The following is a 23,328-nucleotide window of genomic DNA, read 5'->3' as shown; positions in this document are numbered from 1 at the left end:
CATTTGAATATATGGCGAGGGAAACGAAGATCAGACGTTCCGTTCGTGTTGCTCTTCATTGATTGCTAGACTGCAGACCCCGATGCTTCGAAGTTTGGCTTGCCACCATTGACACGAACCCAGGCAACGGTACTGCGGGCCGCATGCTGGATTTAACGCAAGTAAATAAGTAAATATTGACTGCCCTGCGTAAGACCTGAAACAGCGAGACCAGCCGCAAACATTACTTTTAGTGTTTCAATGCGAAAGCATTAATCCCATTACGAGGAAAGCCGGCGGCGTGTGTGCATTTTGAGGAATGGAAACGGTGCAGTTACTGTCTTCTTGATGGACACCTAAAGTGCGCCGTGAGGGAAGGGATACAGGGGGGAGTGAATGTGGCGCTGCATGACGGAGGAAAAGGAAAGTGCAGGTGCACGTATACTGGTGCTACATTGCATCAATATCTTTGTGCAGACAGAGAAGAGTTGAAAGGATTAAGACGTGTGAGGAAGAAACACGCAGGGCGACGATGGCTGCGGCAAAAGCCAGATACCCCTCTGTCCCATCTATTTCTTGCCCGTGCCCCGCTGCGTTATCAGGCTTCATTAGCCAAGTACGAAGCGCCAGCAACGAGCAGTTTCCCTAAGTTTCCCGGCCCGCAGTGGTGGCTCGGTGTTTAAGGCGCTGGGCTACCGAGCCGGAGTACCCGGGTTCGAATCCAACCGCGGTGTCCGTTTTTCGATGGAGGCGAAAGACAAAAGGCGCCCGCGTACTGTGCGATGTCAGTGGACGTTAAAGATCCCCAGGTGGTCGAAGTTATTCCGAAGACCTCCACTACAGCACCTCTTTCATCCTTTCTTCGTTCACTCCCTCCTTTATCCCTTCCCTTACCGCGCGGTTCAGGTGTCCGCCGAGATATGTGAGGCAGTTACTGCGCCACTTTCTTTTCTCAAAAACCAAAATCGTATGCCACACAGGAGACGCGCGGGGGGTGCAGTTACACCTGCTGTAAATGACCAGGCACCTGCGCGTCATCAGTGAAAGCTATATATGTCATGTATGCGTCCAGTAAAAGTTAGTTGACGTCTAACAGGTGTCCTTTGTGTTTTTGTCCTAGATGTAGTGCCTGCGTTTTCAAACCAATAATCCAAAAACGACCACTCGTGAAAATTAAAAACGTATAACACAATATCAAGCAAGCCACAATAGTCCATTGTAGATTGAGTAAATCGCTGTTTTGGCAATAAACGTTGAAGGGATAATAGCGCAATAGTAATCATTTACCTTTCTGTAACTGTTCAGTTACTTTTCGGGGCTGTAACTGGTCACTGTAAAAAATTCAGGGAGCACTTTGGCTCTCTATAGTGCTGCAATACGAAAGCCTTTCCTAGCGCACTGGTTTGCTTTGGTATTTTTTTATTTTTTATTTTTATTATTGTGTTTTTTCAATTTTTATTGCGAAAGCAATACTACTTTCACTTTCAGCTCCTCGCGTGGCGAGGCCGCGCTAGCTACCATTGACCTTTAGCTTGACCTCTGCTATGACGTCATACCATCTGCCGCAAAAACCAGGGGCCCAACTTGTGCCGTCGTGAGGCGAGGCCGCGCTTGGTAGCTGCTGCCTAACTCCTGCGCCCGCCGCGCGCGGCGCGACTGGCGGTGTGACGTCACAGCTGCAAGAGCAGGGCTCCAACTTGTGCCATCGCGAGGCAAGGCCGCGCGTGGTGGCTGCTGCATAACTCCTGCGCCCGCCGCGCGCGGCGCGCCTAGCGGTGTGACGTCACAGCTGCAAGAATTCTAGTACACAGAGCAGCATTGGATTGAATTGGATTGGATTGCATTAGATTGGATTGCATAACCGATGCATCACCACAAGTCTCAGCACAAGCACCACCACCAGCTACACTACCAGCTGAACCATGGCGTAGCTACGGATATTGCTTTCGCAATTACCGGGCTTAACCAAGCTAAGCCACAGCCATTTATTAACTTTTCATTTTTATTTCTTATAAACTTTTTATTTATTTCTCTTTTTGCTTTTTTCCCCGTCAGGGAAGGGAGGAAGGTGGGAGTGAACGAAGACACCGTATTCATTAGACGCACCTTTGTTCACTCCAAACCATCGAGCTGGCATGGCGGAGTGGTCAGTGTGATCGTCACGCACTCCGGAGACCCTGGTTTGATTCCCTAACCCGACTAATTTCCTACTCAGTTTTATTTATTTATTTATTTTACTTGGAGCATCACTATACCATCCCTTTAACTGGTTGCATAGTTACTAGTCAAAGTACAATTTCCCCCGTTTGAAATTCGCGCACTGTGACGTCACGACCATTTCGGCAATTTGAAAAGCGTGGCATTTCTGTCGACAACTCCTGCTTACAAAGATGAGGCATTAAAGGCGTCCGCCTTAATATTTGCATTTCGTATGGAGAAACCTTAATTATTATCGGTTGCTTCCTTCTTGTAACGTGTGCAAGAGTGGCTGTGACACATCGCGCCATTTTTTGGGGCCAGATATAAAAAAATTGTTTCTGAGGAAACTGGCGCAGTATCTGCCTCAGTTCTCGGTGGACACCTCAACCGCAATGTGAGAGAAGGGATAAAGGAGGGAGCGAGAGAAGAAAGCATGAAAGAGGTGCCGTAGTGGAGGGTTCCGGAATAATTTCGACCACCTGGGGGTCTTTAACGTGCACTGACATCGCACAGCACACGGGCGCCTCTTGCGTCTTGCCTCCATCGGAACGGCCGCCGCAGCCGGGTTCTAACTCGATTACTCCGGCTCGGTAGCCACCCGCCGCGGTGGCTCAGTGGTAAGGCGCTCGTCTACCGAGCCGGAATACCCGGGTTCGAACCCGACCGCGGCGGCCGCGTTTCGATGGAGGCGAAACGCAAGAGGCACCCGTGTGCTGTGCGATGTGAGTGCACGTTAAAGATCCCCAGGCGGTCGAAATTATTCCCGAGACCTCCACTACGGCACCTCTTTCTCTCTTTCTTCTTTCACTCCCACCTTCCTCCCTTCCCTTACGGCGCGGTTCAGGTGTCCACCGAGATATGTGAGGCAGATACTGCGCCATTTCCTTTCCTCAAAAACCAATTTACCAATTTACCAGCAGGTAGCCCACCGCCTTAACCAATGAGCCACCGCGGCTGGTAAAAGCCTGGTAACCGCCTCCCTAGGAGAACACGTGGAAGGGATGGATAGAGAAAAGTGCGTAACATAGTAACCGCCTGGTGTTTGTAGCAGCGTTTCACGTACAGTCGAAGTTCTCAACGAGGTGTATACAGAATCAGGCTTAAATGTTTAAGCGCATGATGGAATGGCTCATTACTGTCAAATACTCAATGCGTTCGCAAAGCGCGAGAAAAAAATATTCCGAAAAACTCGAAACAATATCGCTGCACTTAACGCGTGTTTAGTCAGGTAGCATCACATGTCAATAACAGGCTTAGTCGGCGAGGCGTACACAGTGTATGAGTAGCGAGAACAGTGCTTCGAGGCTTTGCACGAAGTGGTGCTGCTGGTGAAAACATTTATTAAATCATAGGGAGAGGTGTTGGGGGTCGTGACTTGAAGGGTCACGCCCTTACAACCACTAGGTGGGATGCCTAGTCAGGTACCCCAGTGGCGTTTGCCGCAGCCCGGGCGCGCTGCGTTAAGGCCCTTTGCACGCGCGTCGAGAGTCGTGCGTAGCAGCCCTGTCTTCAGCAGCGCTTCTTCCCGGCTTCCTGCTTAGCAGCAGTTAGGAGCTAGAGGCGCCGCCCCCCTTACAAAAATGGATATCAACTTTCTTTAGAATTTGTATTAACATTCTATTGACTCTAGTAACCTTGTAGTAACTTTTACATTCTATCAACAATTGTTCATACAACGTTGGTAGAAGTTACTTCTTTGTATGTACTCCTGTCAATAGAAAGTTACTAGAAACTAATTTTTACATTCTATGTACCTTTGTCAATACAAAGTTGGTAGACTGTTACTTCTTTGTATTTACTCCTGTCAATAGAAAGTTACTAGAAAATCTGGGTGCAGTTTGACACGTTGAGAGAAGTAAATGAACAAACTGCATGGCGTTCGAGGTGATTAACACTATTTTGTTCGCATAATCGTGACGACATCTTACCTGATTACATGGTGGAATCTGTTGCAGCTAGTCAACAATTTCACTATATCGAAAAGCGACCAACATTATTCGCAGCAAATGCGTTTGGAATGTAATCAGGATATGGGAAAACGTTTTAAAACAAAAGATATATTCCATTTTAATACTTTCTGTTCTTTACGGACTGCTGTGAGCAGAAATACTCTAGAAAGTGACAAAACATTTTTGGTCATGCGAATAGATGCCTCAAATCATGTACTGTAGGCGAACACTTCAAAGCTATTAAAACAACCTTGAACACGAAACAAACATTACACTCACATTCCCTTAGCCGAGCATATTCTATTAACATTCGTTGATAGGAAGTTCATACAATTTCCTTACTGCTTTCTATGTACTGCTGTCAGTAGAAACATACTAGACACCGACAGAACGTTTTATAATGAGAATAAATGCCTAAATTAATTAAGTACTCTAGCCTAACATGTCAATGCAACTAAAGCAACCTTGAACACGAAACAAACATTTGCAGTCACATTTTCTTAGGGCATATTTTATCAACATTTGTTGATAGAAAGTTCATACAATTTTCTTACTGCTTATATACTGCTGTCAATAGAAATATACTACGAACCGAGAAAGCATTTTGGTGATGCGAATAAACAAATAAAAGCCTAAAATAATCAAGTACTGTAGCCGACAACTTCAAAGCGGCCACTTAACTAACCTTGAAGACGAAACAAAAATTTGCAATCACATTCCCATAGCCGAGCACGCTGTGGATTTTTAGAAATTTCAGTTGAATTTTCTCAATACTAGCTTTACTGCTTTCGCATTTTCGAGTGCGGGGAAAAGGGCAAAGTTCATAACAGAGCATTTATCCCGAAATTCAGAAACGTGCCTTGAACTGAAGACAGTTAGTGACAATTTTTGATTGTATGAAGTCTACGAAAAAAGTTACCAGCAAACGAAATAATTTTGGTACAAAGTGAATGAATTCATAGAATACTCAAGTATTATTGCCTCGCACTTCAAGGAAATTAAAAGAACTTTAAGAAAAAATAGGAGCTAGTGATTGTGTTACATAAGCGCAATGATGACTTCGTTACAGCGAATCAGTTTCGCTGATGGCTCATTCTACACGAAAACAATGCTTTCTGCTGCGTATTCGTCCTTAAATTCTGTACTCAGGCAGTCATTAAACAGATTTAACATTTCAGAACTAACAAAGAATTTCAGCAGAGCTGTACAACAACTCTGCCAATTCGAAACACGTTGGTGTTGCTATTGTTGTAATTCTTGATAGGTCATATTTTAACGTGCAGTTGAACAGTGATGTATCGTACGACGGTGCTAAAACACACTAGCATTAAGAGCGTTTCGCTCTGAGGTTTCAGAGGGATTATTGTTGCGAGCTACAAAAAAATTGAAGTTTAGCATTGCACCGATGTGTTTCCACACTCATTGAATGACACGTTCTCGCTAGCCCAAATGGCGTCCAAATTATATCACCAGCTTCCTGAACCTGCACCGCAAGCACACTTTCCCTGCACACTGCCCGCCATGCAAAAGTGCCCGGTACACTTTATGCCACTCCACGTGGGAGCGCCCAATTTAAACCCTCGCACTACCCTCCTCCTCGAGCGACCAGCAATGGCTGATCGCACGGGACTGAAAAACCCCGCGCGAAAAGGGCCGCACCGCTTCGCGCTCTGAGTAAATTCTGTGTTACGTGTGCAGGCTTACAGCTTCGAGAACTCAAGTTGCTTCGTTCCTCGGCGACTGTACATGCGAAATTTCAGGCAAGGCAATATTAATTTTTATTCATGTTCGGCGGCCGATACTATAAAGAGAAGTATAGAGAAACAAAACAGGTAACCGCGGCCCGCTGTACTCAACTGCGGAAACAAGGGCTTTGCATGAGGAAGGTGCACGGCAATTGGAGCACTATAAGCCCTCATTCTTGACTTGTTACATTTTTCGCTAGTACTGAGCCACAGAGGAGCTTCCAGTATGGAAAAAGCTAGGGTGAGAGCAGCCCCCACTTTGAGCACCGCTAAAGCACAGGCGCAGTGCCTCTTCCGCATCTTCACTTGCATCTCCTTCAACGCAAACACGGTACGAAGCTGTGGCGAGGGAAAACGTGGTGATAGCTGTATTTCCTATCTTCCCGTAATGCAATGATTAAGGAATCCTGGAATAAAGTGTTGGGTTTTAACGTAGTCATACGGAGTAGACGCGCGAAAGCATGTGTTCATTCTTCGCCTTTTCTTACTGCCATCAGCGGACGTGAGGCCGAGCCGAGGACCGCGTAAGGCAGAGGCAAAAAGCAATCAAGGAAGCACACAAAAAGACTACGGTAGCGCGACTGTCGGCGGGGCTCGCTCGAGCAAAGAGCGTGCAAGGTGTCCAATGACGTTATATAAACGCTCACAAAACAGAGGCGATGCTGCAGCGCAGCCTTTAAAGTTTCGCGCGTCACGCTAGAGCGGCGTACACACACACACACGTACACTAAATCGCATGAGCCAAGCTGTGTAGAGTACGCTAAGCCACACAATATGCGAAAATAAAAACCGAAACCAGTAGCGTTTGGCAACATCATCATCATTCCTTATTCTGCGACGCAGTTACAGGGAGCTGAGTTATAGCCTTAGAACAAGGCAGACAGTGCAGCCGTGCAGCGGCTGCGGCTTTCCTGGCCCCAGATGCGTCGCCTGTAGCTGCCCGGATGCTGCCCGGTTTTCCAAGCTTTCGTTCGCAGCGCCGCCAGAAACAGTTGGTTGTGAGTAGACGCATTTTTTCACCTCAAGCATTCCAATTTGCTGACTTTGTAATTGAAACAAAATATTTTGTTGTTTAATGCAACAAGTTTGTGGCAAAAAGGGTTTTATCAATTCTTTTTTTAACGCGTGTAAAGTTAGGCGACATTAGCGCCACCTTTCCGTTCGCTGGCGGCGGATTGCGAGTCTCATGTTGGCCGCGCGCTACACTATCTTTTTTAGGACGCTGAAACGACTCTTTGTTGACGGGGTGCGACGGTTGTGAAGTTCTGGGTGCGTTTCTTCAGTTTGTTTGTGTTAAATGTGCGGCCTCGTTAGTAAGGTGACAGATGGCTCCAGTGCTGCGGAAGACGTTCTTACGCGCACGCAGTGCTCAAAAACTGCTCTGACGTACTGCACGCAACCACGCCGAGAGCGGCCGGCGCCCGAAGCCCGATAGAAGAAACGGCTTGCCGTGAACGTTGACAAATGTAAGTACAGAACTGGAAAATGACTTCTGCGATGTGTCGGGGGTATGATTGAGGGCTGCGAATGCATGTGGGTTGGTCTTCACGCCTTGTTCGCAGTGAGGTGCAAAATGCGGGCACCACGCGATCGTTTGCAGAGAGAAGGTGTTCTGACACGCTCGCTTGCCAACTATGCAACTTTTAACCCGCCGCCTCACGCTCTTTGCGTCAGCTCCTCGGCGCACGAGTTATGTGATAGAATTTGGTTGCACGCCGAGAACTATGGGGTGCTGCTTGATTCGTTATTCCGAGTGAACAGTAGCAGCGCGTGAAAAGGAGACCATAAGAACGAAAAGTGCTTGTAGCGGCGTGCGTCTTTTGATTCTGCTGCCTGAGTGTTTACTGGATAAGGAGCATTGCCCGTTCTACGTCGCAGTCACATCAAGTGCTGTGTTTCTTGATAGTTCTGGTCAACGAAACGACGATTAAAAATAGCAGAACCATTCCATTGCAGTGCAGCTGAGGTAATCGCACAATGGAAGGTTTGTTGTCATTTTATTTTTTTACGTTCACTACATTTATGTCATTCCCTCATTTTCAGTCTGAAGCGATAAAAGTATAACGTGATTCGCGAATAATAGCTTTAAGAAAAGTATGACAAGCTTTGTAAACCATTTTTTTGCTAACTATTGGAGGCATAGGTAATTAATCATTAGCCTCCACTCATGAACACATTGGAATGAACAGCTAGAGGTTGTAATGGGATGTGCCTTCTGTGATGTTTATGAAAGCATGGCTCTAATGCAGCCTTTCTTCAAATGCACCCGCAGTCAAGCCCTGTACAGCTGCTCCACCGGTATCATCACGCTACTTTTGCACCAGCTTTCATCTGTCATCGAGCCAATGCTACCTCAACCAGAGGCAAATGACATCAAGACCTGCTGGTTCAGCCTATCAGCCATTGACACTGGATATCAAGCATGTGCCACTTGTAAAAGGATAGGTAGACAAGTGGGTATATTTTCCTTGTCTTTTTTAGCCTGCCAAAAATCTGCTCCAGGCTCCCTCTCTCTTTCGTTTTTTTTTTCTTTTAAAAGAGGACCAAGAGAAAGGGAAAAGATATTGCGGGCATCATGAAAGCACTCCCCTAGTCAAGTGCATTGTGTTATAGTGTGAAATGCTTTTTATAGTTTTTTCCCTCATGCCTCTCGTGCTTGGAAATCTTGACCACAGTATAGACCAAATTAAAACAATTATCTGCTTCATGACCTTTATACAGCAGTCTAAAAGCAGCAAATAAATTTTATAGATTTACTTCAGCAGTACCTACCTCTTACAAGGTATGGCATGTTTGAAGTGAACCAGTGATGTGATAGGCATGGCCTAACGGGCAATGCATAATTGAATATTGGCGTTCAAGTGGAGCACTCTGCTTTACAAGCATATTTGTTGCTAGCATCAATAATTGATACCTTACCAGGTTATCCTTGCATTACATGAAACCCTGTAAAGCTTATATTTTAGCTGTACAGAAGAAAGGTGCAAATTCAATATGTCATGAGCATTGCTGAGGTTTTCTTTCACACTCCCTTTGTCACAACTGACTGCACTGTACAGTTGAAATGCATTTGGAATTGAGTATTGGTGCATTGTTATTTTTATTCATGCCGACGTTCAGTTACTGATTGCATTACACTAGCTGAGCCTAAGTCAACAAATATTGCTGTGACCTTAACAAGACCCCTGGCTTTACTTGAACCGATGCATTTGATGTTGCCTTTCTCCCGTGCCATCAAGGTTTGTAATAAGCTGTGTAAATAACTTAATTTACTTTCTCGAGGTATTTATTGCTGCAGTTAGTGACAGGTAATTTCCTAAAGAGCAACCTAAGTGCACATTTTTATCTTTGGAACACTTGTTTGCTTGTTTCCCTTGTATTCTTAACTTAAACAGATATGAGCAGGCCTCAGCACTGGAGGGATGTGCTGCGGGACAAATAAACTACCAGTCCAGCTGCTCCCTTAGGGGCACGTTTCTGAGGCTTTTATCGCTTGTAGTGCTATGCATCTTTACTTACAAGTGTTGTATCTGACGCAGTGTGTGCCTTAATATTTTGATTCATTTGCTTTAGAGTGTGCCACTCTTGCCCTGACGAACTTGCTCACCTTTGTACTCTTTGTTCATACATTTTCCCCTAACACCTGGTATAGCTCCAAATGATACATTATCTACAGCAACATGTGCATTATATTGCAATGTCTTTGAGCCATCACTTTTGAAAACAAAAGCTGCCTGAATTTTTGTGCAGACAAATCAGAAACACAAAATAATTTTCATATTTAATGGCCTGCATGTTATCTTCATATGACTGGAATGGCTAAATATCTCTTCGTGGTAGCCTAATTAGGTGTAACACGTTAATGTCAGTTCCTGTGAATATCATTCAGTCTTCGAATGTGGGGGCAGAATTGAACACAACAGCATGTTATAGCTTTTTCTTGTTCAAGGACGCATTACATTTAGTTCTAGTCTTGTGACTGCTGCTTATGCTATTACTCAGCAGCCTTATCAAACTCGCTCGGAGTGCTGCATTTTAGTGCACATTTAACTGATTGTTGCTTCTCCGTGTTTGATTCTATTAGAAGTTACTATAACTGTATACTTTGAATGTTTTCTTGTGCAGTTCTCTTGCTGCTGCATTCTGCCATGGAGGAGGCTACCTGTTCGTGCGTACGTCTCATCACTAGGACGCTACCTCTTCCGCTGGTGATGCAGACAAGTAACGACAGGGTTAATTGGAGAGGCATGGGAGAGGCCTTTGCCCTGCAGTGGGCATAGGCAGGCTGATGATGATGATGAACAACAAGCAGGCTGCCTGATATTGAGGACAAGTGTCAGGATAGTGCACCAACAAAGTCGCTTAAGCATTTCTGTGCTGATGCATTTTTATTAAAATCAGCTCATAGCTTAATATCTACATCCATGGGGACATTTAGCATATGTTTGGCATCTGTTTGACTTTTAATTCGCTAGTGTTTGCAGCCTTTAATGTTGGTCTTAAGACAGTGTAAGCATTGTTTCACTGTGTGGGATTTTTTAGCTGTTTTGGAGAGATGTGTGTGTATGCATGCAGTTTTTTTCCACGGGTTTGTTATGTGGCTCATGGAACTTTCATGTTACAGAAGAAATTATTTCGTTTCTGTGTTGTACAGGAAAGTGAGCAGTATTTATATGCACCAGGTGTTTCAGGGAAGAATAAGTAGTTTTCAAACATATGGCTTTTGCTGCATAATATTACCAGTGTTAGCAGACACCAGAAAGCCGGTGAGGTGTATTTAGTAAGCTGGTTAACTAATTTCTGATAATTAACTTTTTAACTAACACAGGTTTGCAACTGGTTGCAGTTAGACTTTTAGCCAGTTGTTCGTAGTAGCCATATCAGTTTCTGGAATGTACAAAACATGATTACTTTCGCCGCTGTGGCTCGACAAAATTTGGCTGCATCGTGCGAAAATACATGCGCTTTTGAAAGCACACAGGGAAAGAAACCCCTCCAGTGCGTGTAACTGCTACAAATCTCTAATGGCAACTAGACGCCTAACTCTGATAGTGAGGGAATCATATTCTTAGCGGTAAGAAACAGACACAACACCAAGATACACACACACAGGACACCCGCTAGACTTCAACTATCTTTACTGGACACTTGTACGACATAAATATGTATCACTGAGCGCACGCAGGTGCCTCGTCATCCGCAACAGGTCTAACTACGCCCTCCCCTCTCCTCCAAGGCATACGGTTGCGCCGATAAACAATCTCTTTTTCTGCCAACGCCAGGGAGGGAGTGCTTACACACGTCACCCGCCTCTTAAATACGAAAGACTTCGATAATTTCTCTTTCTTTTTTCTCGGCTCCCAGGCCTTTCATATTCAAGAGGTGGGTGACGTGTGTAAGCACTCCCTCCCTGGCATTGGCAGAAAAAGGGATTGTTTATCGGCGCAACCGTATGCCTTGGAGGAGGGGAGGGCGTATTTAGACCTGATGCCGATGACGAGGCACCTGCGTGTGCTCAGTGATACATATTTATGTCGTACAAGTGTCCAGTAAAGATAGTTGAAGTCAAGCGGGTGTCCTGTGTGTGTGTGTCTTGGTGTTGTGTGTGTTCTTACCGCTAAGAGTATGATTCCTTCAAGCCGTTACCAACTAGCCCAACTTAATGTTTTAACGAAGTTTCTGATAGTGAAAAGGTTCATTAATAAAAATTAGCTCACCAGCTTACTACGTAAGACTCTTCACAAGTTTTCTGGTGCCTGCCAACACTGGTAATACTATGCTGAAAAAGCCATACATTCATCTCAAAATACCTGTTTTTTGAAAATTTCTTAGTCTTCCCTGAAACACCTCGTATATATGTAAGAAAAACCTAACGGGATTTAATTGGCGACGTTTTGGTTGGAGGGCCAGCCGTTTTCAAGTGTACTACAGCATTTGAAGCACACAGCTTTTGTTTCGAATGCTATACTATACTCGAAAAAGGCTGGTCCTCCAGCCGAAACATCGTGAATTAAAACCTGTTATGTTTTTCAATTGCTGTGTGTCAGTCATTGTTACTCAGAGGGAACTGAGGGGAAGTGTGCCGAAGGCAATATTCTGTTCCTCTATTGTTCTCCATAAAATATTTTGATGCATCATGCATGTGTTGTAGCGCGTATGTACACTTGTGCACAATAAATGTAATAATTTGCATTTTGCTTCTATTCTTTAAGCACTCCAGGATAGTGTTCACAAAATAATTTTGAAGTGATAAAACTATGTTGGTAAAAGTGTTGTACTGTGTAGTTAACATACACTTTTCCAAAAGTTGATGTAGGAATTATACTTTCTTCGTACTTGAGTCTTTTGAATAACGGTGGCCAATTGTCGGAAGACCGTTGATAGGGTGTTGGTAGACATTGTCGGTATGTGGTTGATAAAAAGTGTAAAGACTTTCTATGTACTTGAGTCTTTTGGATAACGGTGGCCAATTGTCGGAAGACCGTCAATAGGGTGTTGGTAAACATTGTCGGTATGTGGTTGATAAGAAGTGTAAAGACTTTCTATGTACTTGAGTCTCTTGGATAACGGTGGCCAATTGTCGGAAGACCGTTTATAGGGTGTTGGTAGACATTGTCGGTAAGGGGTCAGTAGGAAGTGTATACAAACTCGGTAAGGGGTCAGTAGGAAGTGTATACAAACTCGATAAGGGGATGATAGGAAGTATAAAGACTTTCTATGTACTTGAGTCTTTTGGATATCGGTGGCCAATTGTCGGAAGACGGTCGATAGGTTGTTACTACAATGTACAAAGGCGTTTAAAAGACTTTCTATTCAATGTTGATAGGTTCTATTAACAATTGTCGAAAGACTTTCTAAAGAATGTTACTAAAAATTTTTGTAAGGGCCACTGGAGGATCGCCGTCCCGGCGCCGCGCTGCCCGCCGGCTGCCCGGGAGCCTCCCTGGATTGGTCCTGCAGGTTCCAGGCCCCCACCTTGCCGTCTTCCAGTCCTGCTGGTCCAGAGTTCAGGGCGCCTCCACCCAAGGCGCACTGCTTCTCATTCGCCACGGCCGACGACATTGTCGACGGCATTGAAAGCATCGTCGGCCCGAAAGGGTTCGAAAGCCTCCAGCATCAAGGAGGGCTCAAGTTTTGTATCGCCGTGTCCTCGGCTGCGGCGGCGCAAAAGCTCCTAGCGGAGGGATCGTTCCCTGTGAACGGGTCCTCCTCTGTCCCAGTGTCCTGCGTGTGCCCCTCCGTGGTCCTCGTAATGGCATTCCGGGTGCCGCTGTTCGTCGGGGACGCGGCGCTGGCCTCGGCACTAAGCCCCTACGGCAGGGTGCTCGAGATCTCTCATCCGACGCTGAAGGGGCGACGCCACGTGAGCAACGGCCAGCGTCTCGTTAGGATGGAGATGAAGCAGGCGGTACCTAACTTCATGTCCGTGCAGGGTCACCGCGTTATGTTCGACTACAGGGGCGTCCGAAAGGTGTGCTCTCGCCGCGACCAGGACGGACATGTCGGCGCGGCCTGCCGCACGCCGCGGTGCGCCCGCTGCGACGAGTTCGGGCACGAGACGGCCAGATGCGACGCGGCGTGCCGACGCTGCTCCGGAGCCCACGCGACGGCTGACCGACTGCCTGCGGCCGCGGTCCTACGCGGCGGCGGCCACTTCCAGCCCCCCTCAAAAGAAGCCGGCATCGCCAGCGGCGCAACCGCCGCAGGATACCGTTCCTGCTCCGGCGAAGGTGCCCCCTGCGGAGACCGCGCCACGCCAGGACGACGACATGCCCGCCACTCACGTGTCGGAAACCCCGGCCGATTCTGAGCCTGCAGCTTCATCGCAAGAGCAGCCGGAGAGCGCCGCGGAAACAGCGTCTACCGACTCGCTGACCTTCCCGTACCTCGGCGATCTCCCGCCGCTCTCCCTGACTAACTCGTCCGACTCGTCCTCCTCTGGCGAAGACGACTCTTCCACAACAGCGGACGAGAGCGACAGAGCGCTCTCACATGGCGCGACGCTCCGCCTCGCCGGAGACGTCCCCTGCGAACAGCCCGGAGCGACCGACCAGCTGAGCGCCGCCGGCCCGTCTCGAGGTCCACGGCGCCGACCACCACCAGAGGACGAGGACTCGAAGGCTCAGGACTCCGCCGACCGCAACCAGTCCACGACACCTGCCTACCACGCCTCGCGGGGTAGGGTAAGAGACGCCACCGACTCGCTACCCTCCGTAGAACCCATGTACTTGGGCAGAGTTTCGGGGAAGCACGCCTTATCGCAGTCCGCGGACTCGGACGGCTCGGCCGATCCGTCCCTCCCCAAAGAGCTGGCGCGCGCGTGTGACTCCGCTAATGGCGGGGCCCTTTAAACTTGTCGGCGGAGTTGGTTGGTTGGTTGGTTGCGACTGAGAGAAGAATGAAAAGGAAAGTGCACGGGCCTGCCAACTGGCTCAAGCCGAGCCACCACCGCTTCCACGTGCAGATAGAAGAGAGTTGAAAGGTAAGAGGAAAGAGAAAAACAGAGAGAGTAAAGACGCGCGTAGCAACAACCGCGTCCGCCGGGACGGACGCTGGCTGAAAAAATAGATACACGGCCGCAGCCCGAAGGCTGCAAACCGAATGCCACAGATCTCTGTGTCGGCGTCCTGCTTTTATTGCGAAAGCAATATTGCTAGCACTTTTCTACCGTCGGCGGAGGTCGTTCCTTCGCTGTCACGTGGCAAGACCACGTGACAGCGTGACGTCACGACCATAGGAGAGCAGGGGCATAGAGCAGGGGCCCCAATTCGTCTCTTCGGCCGTAGTCGTTCTATAGTGCCTAGGCACTATAGTCGTTCCTTCGCTCGGCGCGGCGGCTACCACGTGACGGCCTCCTCGGCCCGCCGCGTGAGGGCGCTCGCTAGGAGAGGATACACGGGGCGCCGCAGGCGCGCTCCGCTTAGTCATGTCTGAGGAGTTGTACAAGGCGTCGCTGGAGCGACGTGCTGCGCGCAAACGCCGGCGCCGTGCCGAGGAGACATGAAGAAAGAGAAAGGCAAGAGCGGTTGGCTAAGCAACGCGCCTATGCCGCAGAATGGCGAGCCCGGCGGCGTTCTACAAGTTCTCTTTCTTTCAGTCGCAACAACACGGCATCGCGCCGAACGGGTGGTGGCGTTCCTCCCTTCCTTTACGGCGTGGTTAGGGTGTCCACCGAGATAACAGAGAATTACTGCGCCATTTCCTTTCCTCAAAAAGCCGGTAGCCACGCGTGACCTGTAGACGCGGCGCACTGCGTTCCTTCAGTTGGAGGCGCTGCGCGCTTTCGCAACCTACCAGCCTTAAACAAAGCTAAGCCCCGCCAATTTTCTCGCTGCTTTACGTAAGCACTTCCCTTACGGCGCGGTTCAGGTGTCCACCGAGAACTGAGGCAGTTACTGCACCATTTCCTTCCCTCAAAAACCAATTTTCAATTATCTGGTGGCCAGGGTGTTTTCGCGTAATAAAGCCCCTCTGTACTCCAACTCGATACCAACAGAATTGCTGGAGCGAGGAATAATCGTGAGAAATGAATTCGCAGTTTCCCTCTTTGCGGGACCATAAAACAGGTGTATACAACGTGGACGCCTCCGGTCCTCATCACACGGCCTCACCTTCAGTGCAACACAAGCACAAGAGGTCGCGATTGTTCGCGCGGCCTCACATCCTGATTCAAAATACATAATCACCGACTCGAGAAGGGCTTGTCGGAACGTCGACAAGGCTGCATTCCCTTCATGGTCTATCGAATCTACCAAAATTGCATACTGGATACGGACCCCGTACACTGTTACCATATGGGCTTCTGCTCATTATGGGTTGGCAGGAAACGAGGCAGCAGACGCAGCCGCCCACGCGCTCTCTCACCGGGCTGTTTTCTCCTCCCCACCCGAACAGGAACCCGATTTTAATCCGGTCTATACCTTCAAAGATGTCACAACCTACTATCAAGACAGTCATGGCCTTTACCCTCATCCATGTAAAGGGCTGAAGAAGGCGGATGAGCGGCTCCTTCTCCGCCTTCTGACCAGTACATTGCACTGCCCGGCAGTACTAAAACATTTTGACCCCTCCTTTAGCGGCAGCTGCCCACACTCTAGTGCCGTGTCTTCGGACACCTATCACATAGTGTGGGCCTGCCCCTCTAACCCGGCTATTCTCCCCATCCCCAACCCAACCCGGGAGGGCTGGGAGGCGACCCTGCTTGGCTGCCACGACTTACAGACCCAACAAGCCTTAGTCGGGCGCACCCGGGCGGCGGCCACCGCCACTGGGGTCCCATACTAGGGACCTCCACCTAGTGTTTGTAAGGATCGGTTCCTTACGGGCTGATCCAAACATACCTCCCCTACTTAATAAATGTTTCCACCACCACCCCCACGGTGGATCAGTGCTTACGGTGCTCGGCTACTGACCCGAAAGACGTGGGTTCGATCCCGGCCGCGGCGGCCGAATTTCGATGGAGGCGAAATTCTAGAGGCCCGTGTAGTGTGCGATGTCAGTGCACGTTAAAGAACCCCAGGTGGTCGGAATTTCCGGAGCCCTTCACTACGGCGTCTTTCATAGCCTGCGTTGCTTTGGGACGTTTAACCCCGACAAACCACAAAACCAAACCTCTGTGCCACGGTAGCTTTCTCCTTCAACTTCGTAGGCTATTACGGCGTTGGTCTCATTCTAGGACCTAGCCAGCGCTAATATCCTCCAACGCTGGCAATTTCAGGGCCCGCGACGTGCCAAAGCAAACAGAACCGTGACGTTCTCGTCCACTCCACCATGGCGGTGGTCCTGTCCCCACTGGCGAGCCAGGTAATTAGGCTCCCGCAAGCGCGGCTGTCCATCGCTCCATCGCCGCATGCATGCAAATCTGGCATCGATCGCACATCGATCGCCGTATTATTACCACGGGCACAGCTTCACCACCCCCAGGCTGCCGACCGGTAATGGGAAGCTCGTTGGAGGCTTCAATTACGTCGCCGCTGTCGGCGTGGCCAGTGGGCTTGTCGCGAAAGAGAGATTACTGGCCAGGTGCCCCGTCCACGCGGCCCAACTGCCGACAGAGAAGGAGAGGGCGACTGGGCAGAATTTGTATTCGCGCACAACTTTGGGAAAGTTTATGCCGCTCGTTTCTCAAACTGGTTCAAAAGTCCACGCAACTTACTCTCTCTCCTTTGCGAATCCTAATAATGACCACCTCTGGCTCACATGCTCCTAACGGTCACTGCTTTAAAACCCTTGACGTCTCTTTTTTTTTTCTTTCGAACCTTTCATTGGCAAACGAACACTGAAACGAACACTTTGGCGGACTCTGAAGCGTTCGCACAATTCATGGAAACTTGTGAGAGGTCTTCGTTGCTTGCTGACTCCTGCGACAGCACGCTTTGAGAGGTACAGATCCAGTCTAAAGAAACTGCAGTTATGTACAGACACCCAGTTTATGCGCAGCACTTTCCGAAGGAATATTTAGCTTCAGTGAAAAGAGGCTCTGAGTCGTCTTGGAGATTTTGCATGTAAAACAAATAACACAGGAAAAAATAAAAAACTGAAACCGTGCTGTTCTTTGTCGTATAAATGTCATCAGTAGATTTAAGCCGGCATTGCAATAATCAACGCCTTGAAACCGAACACTTTTAAGGCGAAAGCTTTAATGGCTCTGTCGTCCGTCTGTTAACAAAGCATGTCACACGCGTTTAACTCGGAAACTAAAAAATATAAAAAATAATGGTTGCTTCAGATAGAGGGGAAAAATGAATCTAAAAGCCAAGTTTGATGACTGTAGAGTAATTAGTTAATTAATTATAGGGAAAAATGTCGAAATTGCGTCGAAGTAGCGCGGACGTCTATATAGCCACGGGAATGATGTGACGTCACTTCTACCGGAAGTCGTCATGGCATAGTGAAAATTGTCACACAATGGTCGGAAAAACGTCCAATTTGTGTCAAATTAGATGGAGAAATGTGCAATTAAGCGTAATTTACACTAAGATACACGAAAAATGTATAATTTGGGTATCGATATAGCCACGGGAACGATGTGACATCACACCACGGGAAGTCGTCACGGCATAGTGTCCCCGGCTTTCCCCTCTCAACACTTTAGTTGCCCAAGTGTCCTCGCAATTTTCGATTATTCATCTCCTGGGCCAACCGCGCCCACCTTGTATCTGTCCATCTCCTTAGATCACTACTGCATTCGAACTGCCTGTTCCCTCCTGTTGATCGCGTTTCGCTACCCTCGGTATCTGCTCCGCTGCTTTATACATGAGTACCTCAACGTATCACGTATCCTGTCTAAGCGTCACTTCGGGTACAAGATAAAAACTAGTCAACTCCTGTTCATGCACCCCTCCAAACTGGACCAATCATATCTCGAAAACAGCCCGCCATTACCATCTCTCTTTCGCGTTAACCTAAACTGCCAGTGCCGTTTCGTCCCTCGGAGCGTCACTTCAAGCGGCCGCTCTTGCAATGACGCCAACTTTTCTCTCAATCTTCCGACTTCACAAATCCCCCCACGATGGCGTCGGACGCAGGAACTACGACTCGGAAAGCGAGGTGCCTCTCCACGCACCTAATCCGCGTCGCCCGGAAAGCACCGTTTTCCGCATCTGTCGCCGTGCTTGGGTGGGGGAGCTGCTAGCAGAAACGGCACGCACCCTTAATTCTCCTAATTGTTTCCCAGAGAGCCATAAAGCCACCTACTACTCCTCCCGTGCCCTTTTAAAGCCCTTTAAGCGCCGCTCTGGCCTCGACTTCTCGCTCGTCACTCTGCCTGTCCAGCAAGTCCCGTGCAGCAGCTCGCAAGGCGAGAGTACCGTGAAGCTACCTACTCGCCACGATGGCTTAATGGCTGCAGTCTTCGGCTGCTGATTCCAAGGTAGCGGGTTCGAATCACTGCTGCGGCGGCTACTTTACGACAGAGGCGCAATTCAAGAAGTCCTGCGCGCTATGCGATGTGAGTGCACGTTAAAGAACCCCATTCACTTCGAGGATAAGGTGTCTGCAGTGAGGGAGGCAGTTACTGCGTCTTCCCGTTCTGCGTAACTAATTACTATTGGCGTTAATGTCGCCATGCGATCCTGTTAATGCACTTTCGTACAAGAGTGGTCTCTGATTGTGCGCTTCCATAGGCAACTCTTCGTCGAGCACAAACACATGCGATTAGTTACAAAAACTGCGAAACTATCCGAATTCGCAAACTTACGTTGTCGTACTGTGAAAGCTATCGACAAACATTGAAGAGAAGCTGCTCGCCAACATCTTTTCAATAGTGCTGATCTAACCAGCTTTATTTTTCTCTCAACGTAAACTATTTGGTCAGGCAGAATCGCAGCAGTGGTTGAACAAACCAAAACTATCAATATTTAGTTTTCTGAAGAAAAAAAAAACTAAAACAATTTTAATAGTGCGCAGTCACTAAACACGCGATAAAACGAAGTATAGGTCCAGAATGATGCAACTTTCACGCACACTCCTTTCCTTGCCTTTCTGAATCGACCGCACACGGAGTAACAAAACCTTCGGCACCACTGCATGCAATTGTAGAGACGCGCAGTCGGGTGCAAGTACCCTCATCGTCTGGCGTGCCTTCTTCCGCTTGCGAAAAAGTTTTCCTTTGTAAACTTTTCAAACTACTCCCCCCCCCCCCCCCCCCTCCTGCTAAAACTCTCTCGTCTCTATGACGACGCCTCAGTTCCGTTCTATTGTATCTTTCGCCCGCTCTTGCGGCACCCTTTCGCTTTTGTTAATTTATTTTTTTTCTTTTTCGCTTTAATCTGGACGCACCCGACGACCCTGAAGGGCATGTCGCTGAATTCGCTCATTAGAATTCCGCGCTGTGGGATGCGTCGAGTCAGCCACGCCTGGTGCATGTATGTACTATACGTACACTCCTCTATACGCTCAGAAGCCCGCGTCGCATGGCTCCCGGCAACCCAAAAAAAAAGAATAAATAAAGTTAAAAGAAAAAACAAAACAAAAAACCTAGTTGCTTTGGAGTTCTGAAAAGAATGTTGAAGCGGAAAGCGGAGCCGGAAATTCCATTGTTCGCTCACTTGTGGTGCCCTATAGCTGTCGAGCGTTTTCTCCTGCTTTTGTTTTCTCCCCCCCCCCCCGGCCCTCTCCACTGTTTTCTTTTTCTCTTTTTTGCTCCTTCACTTGCGCTTCTATGTGCGCCACTTTGTCCCGATAGATGGCGTGCGCGAACACCCCGTTTCAGGGTTGCTCGCCGAACCGTTCTTCCTCGCTCTGTCTAGCTTTTTTTTGTTGTTTGTTTCGAATAATATTCCTGCCGCTTTTATTCTCAGCGTCGATTGATTGCGGCGACTCTTGTTTCTCGCGTGTTGTCCCTGGCTTTACGACAAAACCCGCTCTGCCCGAGCTGGACGAATTGCTTCCCTTTTTATGGCCGCCGAGTCTGTAGCTTGCTTTGCTTTATGAATACTTTAGTATATACATTTAGTACTGACGGCCATAAACGCAGTGCAAGGAAGATATTAACAGAGGCCGTCGAGCTTCACGGTTAAACGGGCGTTTTAGATTGAACTCCGGGCTCGCAGATCGTTCCAATCCAGATATGGCTGTTTGCTGCGGAACACAGCGATCTGGGGAAATCGAGACGGCTGTTAAAAGCCAAACATAAATAAAGGAATAAATATGCCAGCTGCGAACTAAAATCCTTGGTTTACTGCCACAATCCCTGTGGCCGCAAACAACGCGCTTTCGCGAGATACCAGACATCTTATCTAGCAAGAACAATTTACTAGATCCAATAAACAACCACACTGCACATTCGTTTACAGATAACACGACGATTCACGATTGTGATTAGTTGCGGATAAGTGAACTTGAATAGTCGGCGTTAGTCCGATGAACTGCACTGTCCACGTAAAGCGTGGATTTCTCGGCTGATAGTTTTTCTGTCAGAACTAAGGCCTGAGACAGAACAGCCAGGGCTCAAGACGCAGAATCAGCGGTTACAGGAGGTCGCCGTTCGCGCTGTCCCGGTCTAATTGGATGCTATAGCTCTCTAGGAATCATTCTTCAGCCATGTAACGAGCTTGATAGTTTCGCCAGATCTCGGTAGACGTCAAATGGGCGTCGAAGGCAGCAGAAGAAGGCGTGACCTGGGGCGTAATGATAGTGCCCTGACTCGTCTCTGAGGCGTTCTGGCCCAGTCGGAATGCTATATCCTGGTAAAGAACGGCTCGTCTGGGACAAGATTAACGTTAGATCTGATTAGGCAGGATCACATAAATTAAGCCTGACTAGATCCCTGCGCAGCAACTGCCCGGTGTGCTCTGCGTCGGACTCGGCGTCGAGGTTGCTCACGGCAACGAACCTGATCACATTAGCGCAGGACCACAATCCGCGTTGAATGTTAGATAAATGTCGGATCGGAGCCTTTTAGATTAGATTAGGCGGGCCGGTCTCGTGACGTAACCATGTCCATCGCGGAGGAGCGTTCATGGCTTGTCCTTGAAATTTTGCGCGCAATCATGAAATGATGAACCCGTTGTCATGCATCAGCCCCAATTTTTATGCACTGCAACGGCGACAGTATAGTGATGACGTCGGTGCAATTCATCACTACGCTAGGCTAGGTTAGCGAAGAAGCAAGTGTTGTCAGCCATTCCTCGATCGGTTTTCTGATTTCACCTCACGTTGGAGGAAATGTTCACCGTTACCAGACGTCTGCACCAAACACCGAAGGAAAGAATGAGCCGGTGTTTTTCAATAGGAGTACGCAGACTTTCACATGCAGATACTGACGACAGCAAGAATATTAAAGAAGCACTGATGAAACCTCCGTCCAATTTTTGTTCTCGGAAAAAAAAAAACGATTCTATGGTCTTTTCTGGTTGTACTCACGCTTGTTCAGTAGCAAAACATTAATTCATTGTTAAAAAAAATAGGACTTAATAATTTTCCTGCCGCTAGATTCAAACTCGTGGCTTAAAGACCAAGGCTAGCGGTCACGTTGGATTTGTGCAGCTTAGCCTCCGGGATACGAGCTAAAACTGTCTTGACGTCATCGCACTTTGTTTACGAAAACAGCTGCTGGTAGCGACACCTGTACATAATTTTTTAACATTTTCAAGCGTGCAGAAGCAGCGTTTTTGTCATTAGAACGCGTAAATATATCTACACAGGCCAGCCTCAAAATGTCCTCGTGATCCTTTTAGGTGGAACATACCTGTGTACGTCGTACGGGTGTGGGAATTACGAACAGGAATTCATCATGAGCGTTCAGACAATAATTACTCCTTAGTTATAAGTGACAGGTGCACTGTTCTCTTTCTGTAAATAGTTCTCCCGAGCCCGACTGATGGCCACGAGATACGAGGGTCGTTCAATAAAGATTTCCCCTGACCCACTTCCTTTGGACGGAGAGCAACGAAACTTTGCAGATTTATTAGTCCTTCTGTACATAGGTGCCACCCAGGGACACGCACTTCTCCCATTTTTTTATGCATCTGTAAACACCTTGCTTGTAGAAGTAAACACGTAGCTGCAAAAGCCATGTTGTGACTTCGGAAATCAGAGTCTCATCATCTGGAAAATGCTTGCCCTTCAAATATGACTTCATTGTTCGAAAGAGGAGGCAGTCCGATGGTGCGAGGTCGGGTGAATAAGGGGGATGCGGTAGAATTTCAAAGCCGCAGCAGCGTGCTTCCATCTGGGCAACATGAGAGTTGTGAACTGAGGCATTGTCTTTCAGAAGGCGGACTCCTTTGGTGAGCATGCCACGTCTCTTGCTTTTGATGGACTCCCGCAATTTCCGCCGCAGTGAAGCATAGTATGCCCCAGTAATCGTGGCACCATTTGCTAGGAAATCCATCAAGACTACTCCGTGCTGGTCCCAAAAGACTTTGAGCATGACCTTGCCCGCCGAGGGCTGGGCGCGTGCCTTCTTTGTAGGCGGTAAGTCCAAGTGCTTCGATTGCACCAACTGGACACTAGTCTCCGGATCATAGTAATGGACTCAGCTTTCATACTGTGCAATCAGTCTATTGAAAAAGTCCTCCTGGTTTCCATGGCACATGGTAAAAAGAGCCTGGGAGCATTCGACTCGTTCCTGCTTTCGGAAAGGTGTGAGCAGCCGGGGAACCCAGCGAGAGGATACCTTACCCATGCGAAGATGGTTCTGAAAGATTTTTTCCACGGACCCCACACTAATCTTGATATTTTGGGCTAGGTCTCGAACGGTTACGCGGCGAATTTCTAAAATGGCGGCCTCTACTTGCTGAATGGTGTGTTCATCGATAATGGAGTGAGGTCACCCTGCAATCGGAGCTGTTTCCACCAGAGTCCGACCGCATTTGAATTGACGATGCCAGTTCTTTACTACACCATATGATGGGGAATCCTCCCCATAAACTTGTTTTGTCTCATCGAAAATCTCCCTTGGAGTGCGGCCTTTCAAGTACAGGAACTTGATGACTGCTTTGTATTCCACTGTA

At 48.1% G+C, this 23,328-nt stretch overlaps 2 protein-coding genes and 1 long non-coding RNA gene across 4 annotated transcripts in view; 2 read left to right on the top strand and 1 right to left on the bottom strand.

Annotated features, from left to right (window-relative positions):
* Window positions 1-23,328, bottom strand: part of LOC149335946 (uncharacterized) — a 164,961-nt gene that overhangs the window by 79,220 nt on the left and 62,413 nt on the right. The window lies entirely within an intron of this gene.
* Window positions 6,963-10,984, top strand: LOC149335948 (uncharacterized). The gene is made up of 3 exons (XR_016284128.1): window positions 6,963-7,338; window positions 8,145-8,325; window positions 9,998-10,984. It is a non-coding gene; the product is annotated as an uncharacterized LOC149335948 (long non-coding RNA).
* Window positions 13,282-23,328, top strand: part of LOC149335945 (uncharacterized) — an 82,762-nt gene continuing 72,715 nt past the window's right edge. The window contains exon 1 of the mRNA XM_089552496.1: window positions 13,282-14,055. Coding sequence (XP_089408622.1) covers window positions 13,372-14,055 — 684 coding nt within the window. The 5' untranslated portion in view covers window positions 13,282-13,371. The remainder of the gene's footprint in view (window positions 14,056-23,328) is intronic.

The sequence above is a fragment of the Amblyomma mixtum genome, chromosome 7 (genome assembly GCF_055824585.1).
Source record: "Amblyomma mixtum isolate Tamu chromosome 7, ASM5582458v1, whole genome shotgun sequence".
NCBI lineage: Eukaryota > Metazoa > Arthropoda > Arachnida > Ixodida > Ixodidae > Amblyomma > Amblyomma mixtum.
This window is presented reverse-complemented; position numbering and strand designations above follow the sequence as displayed.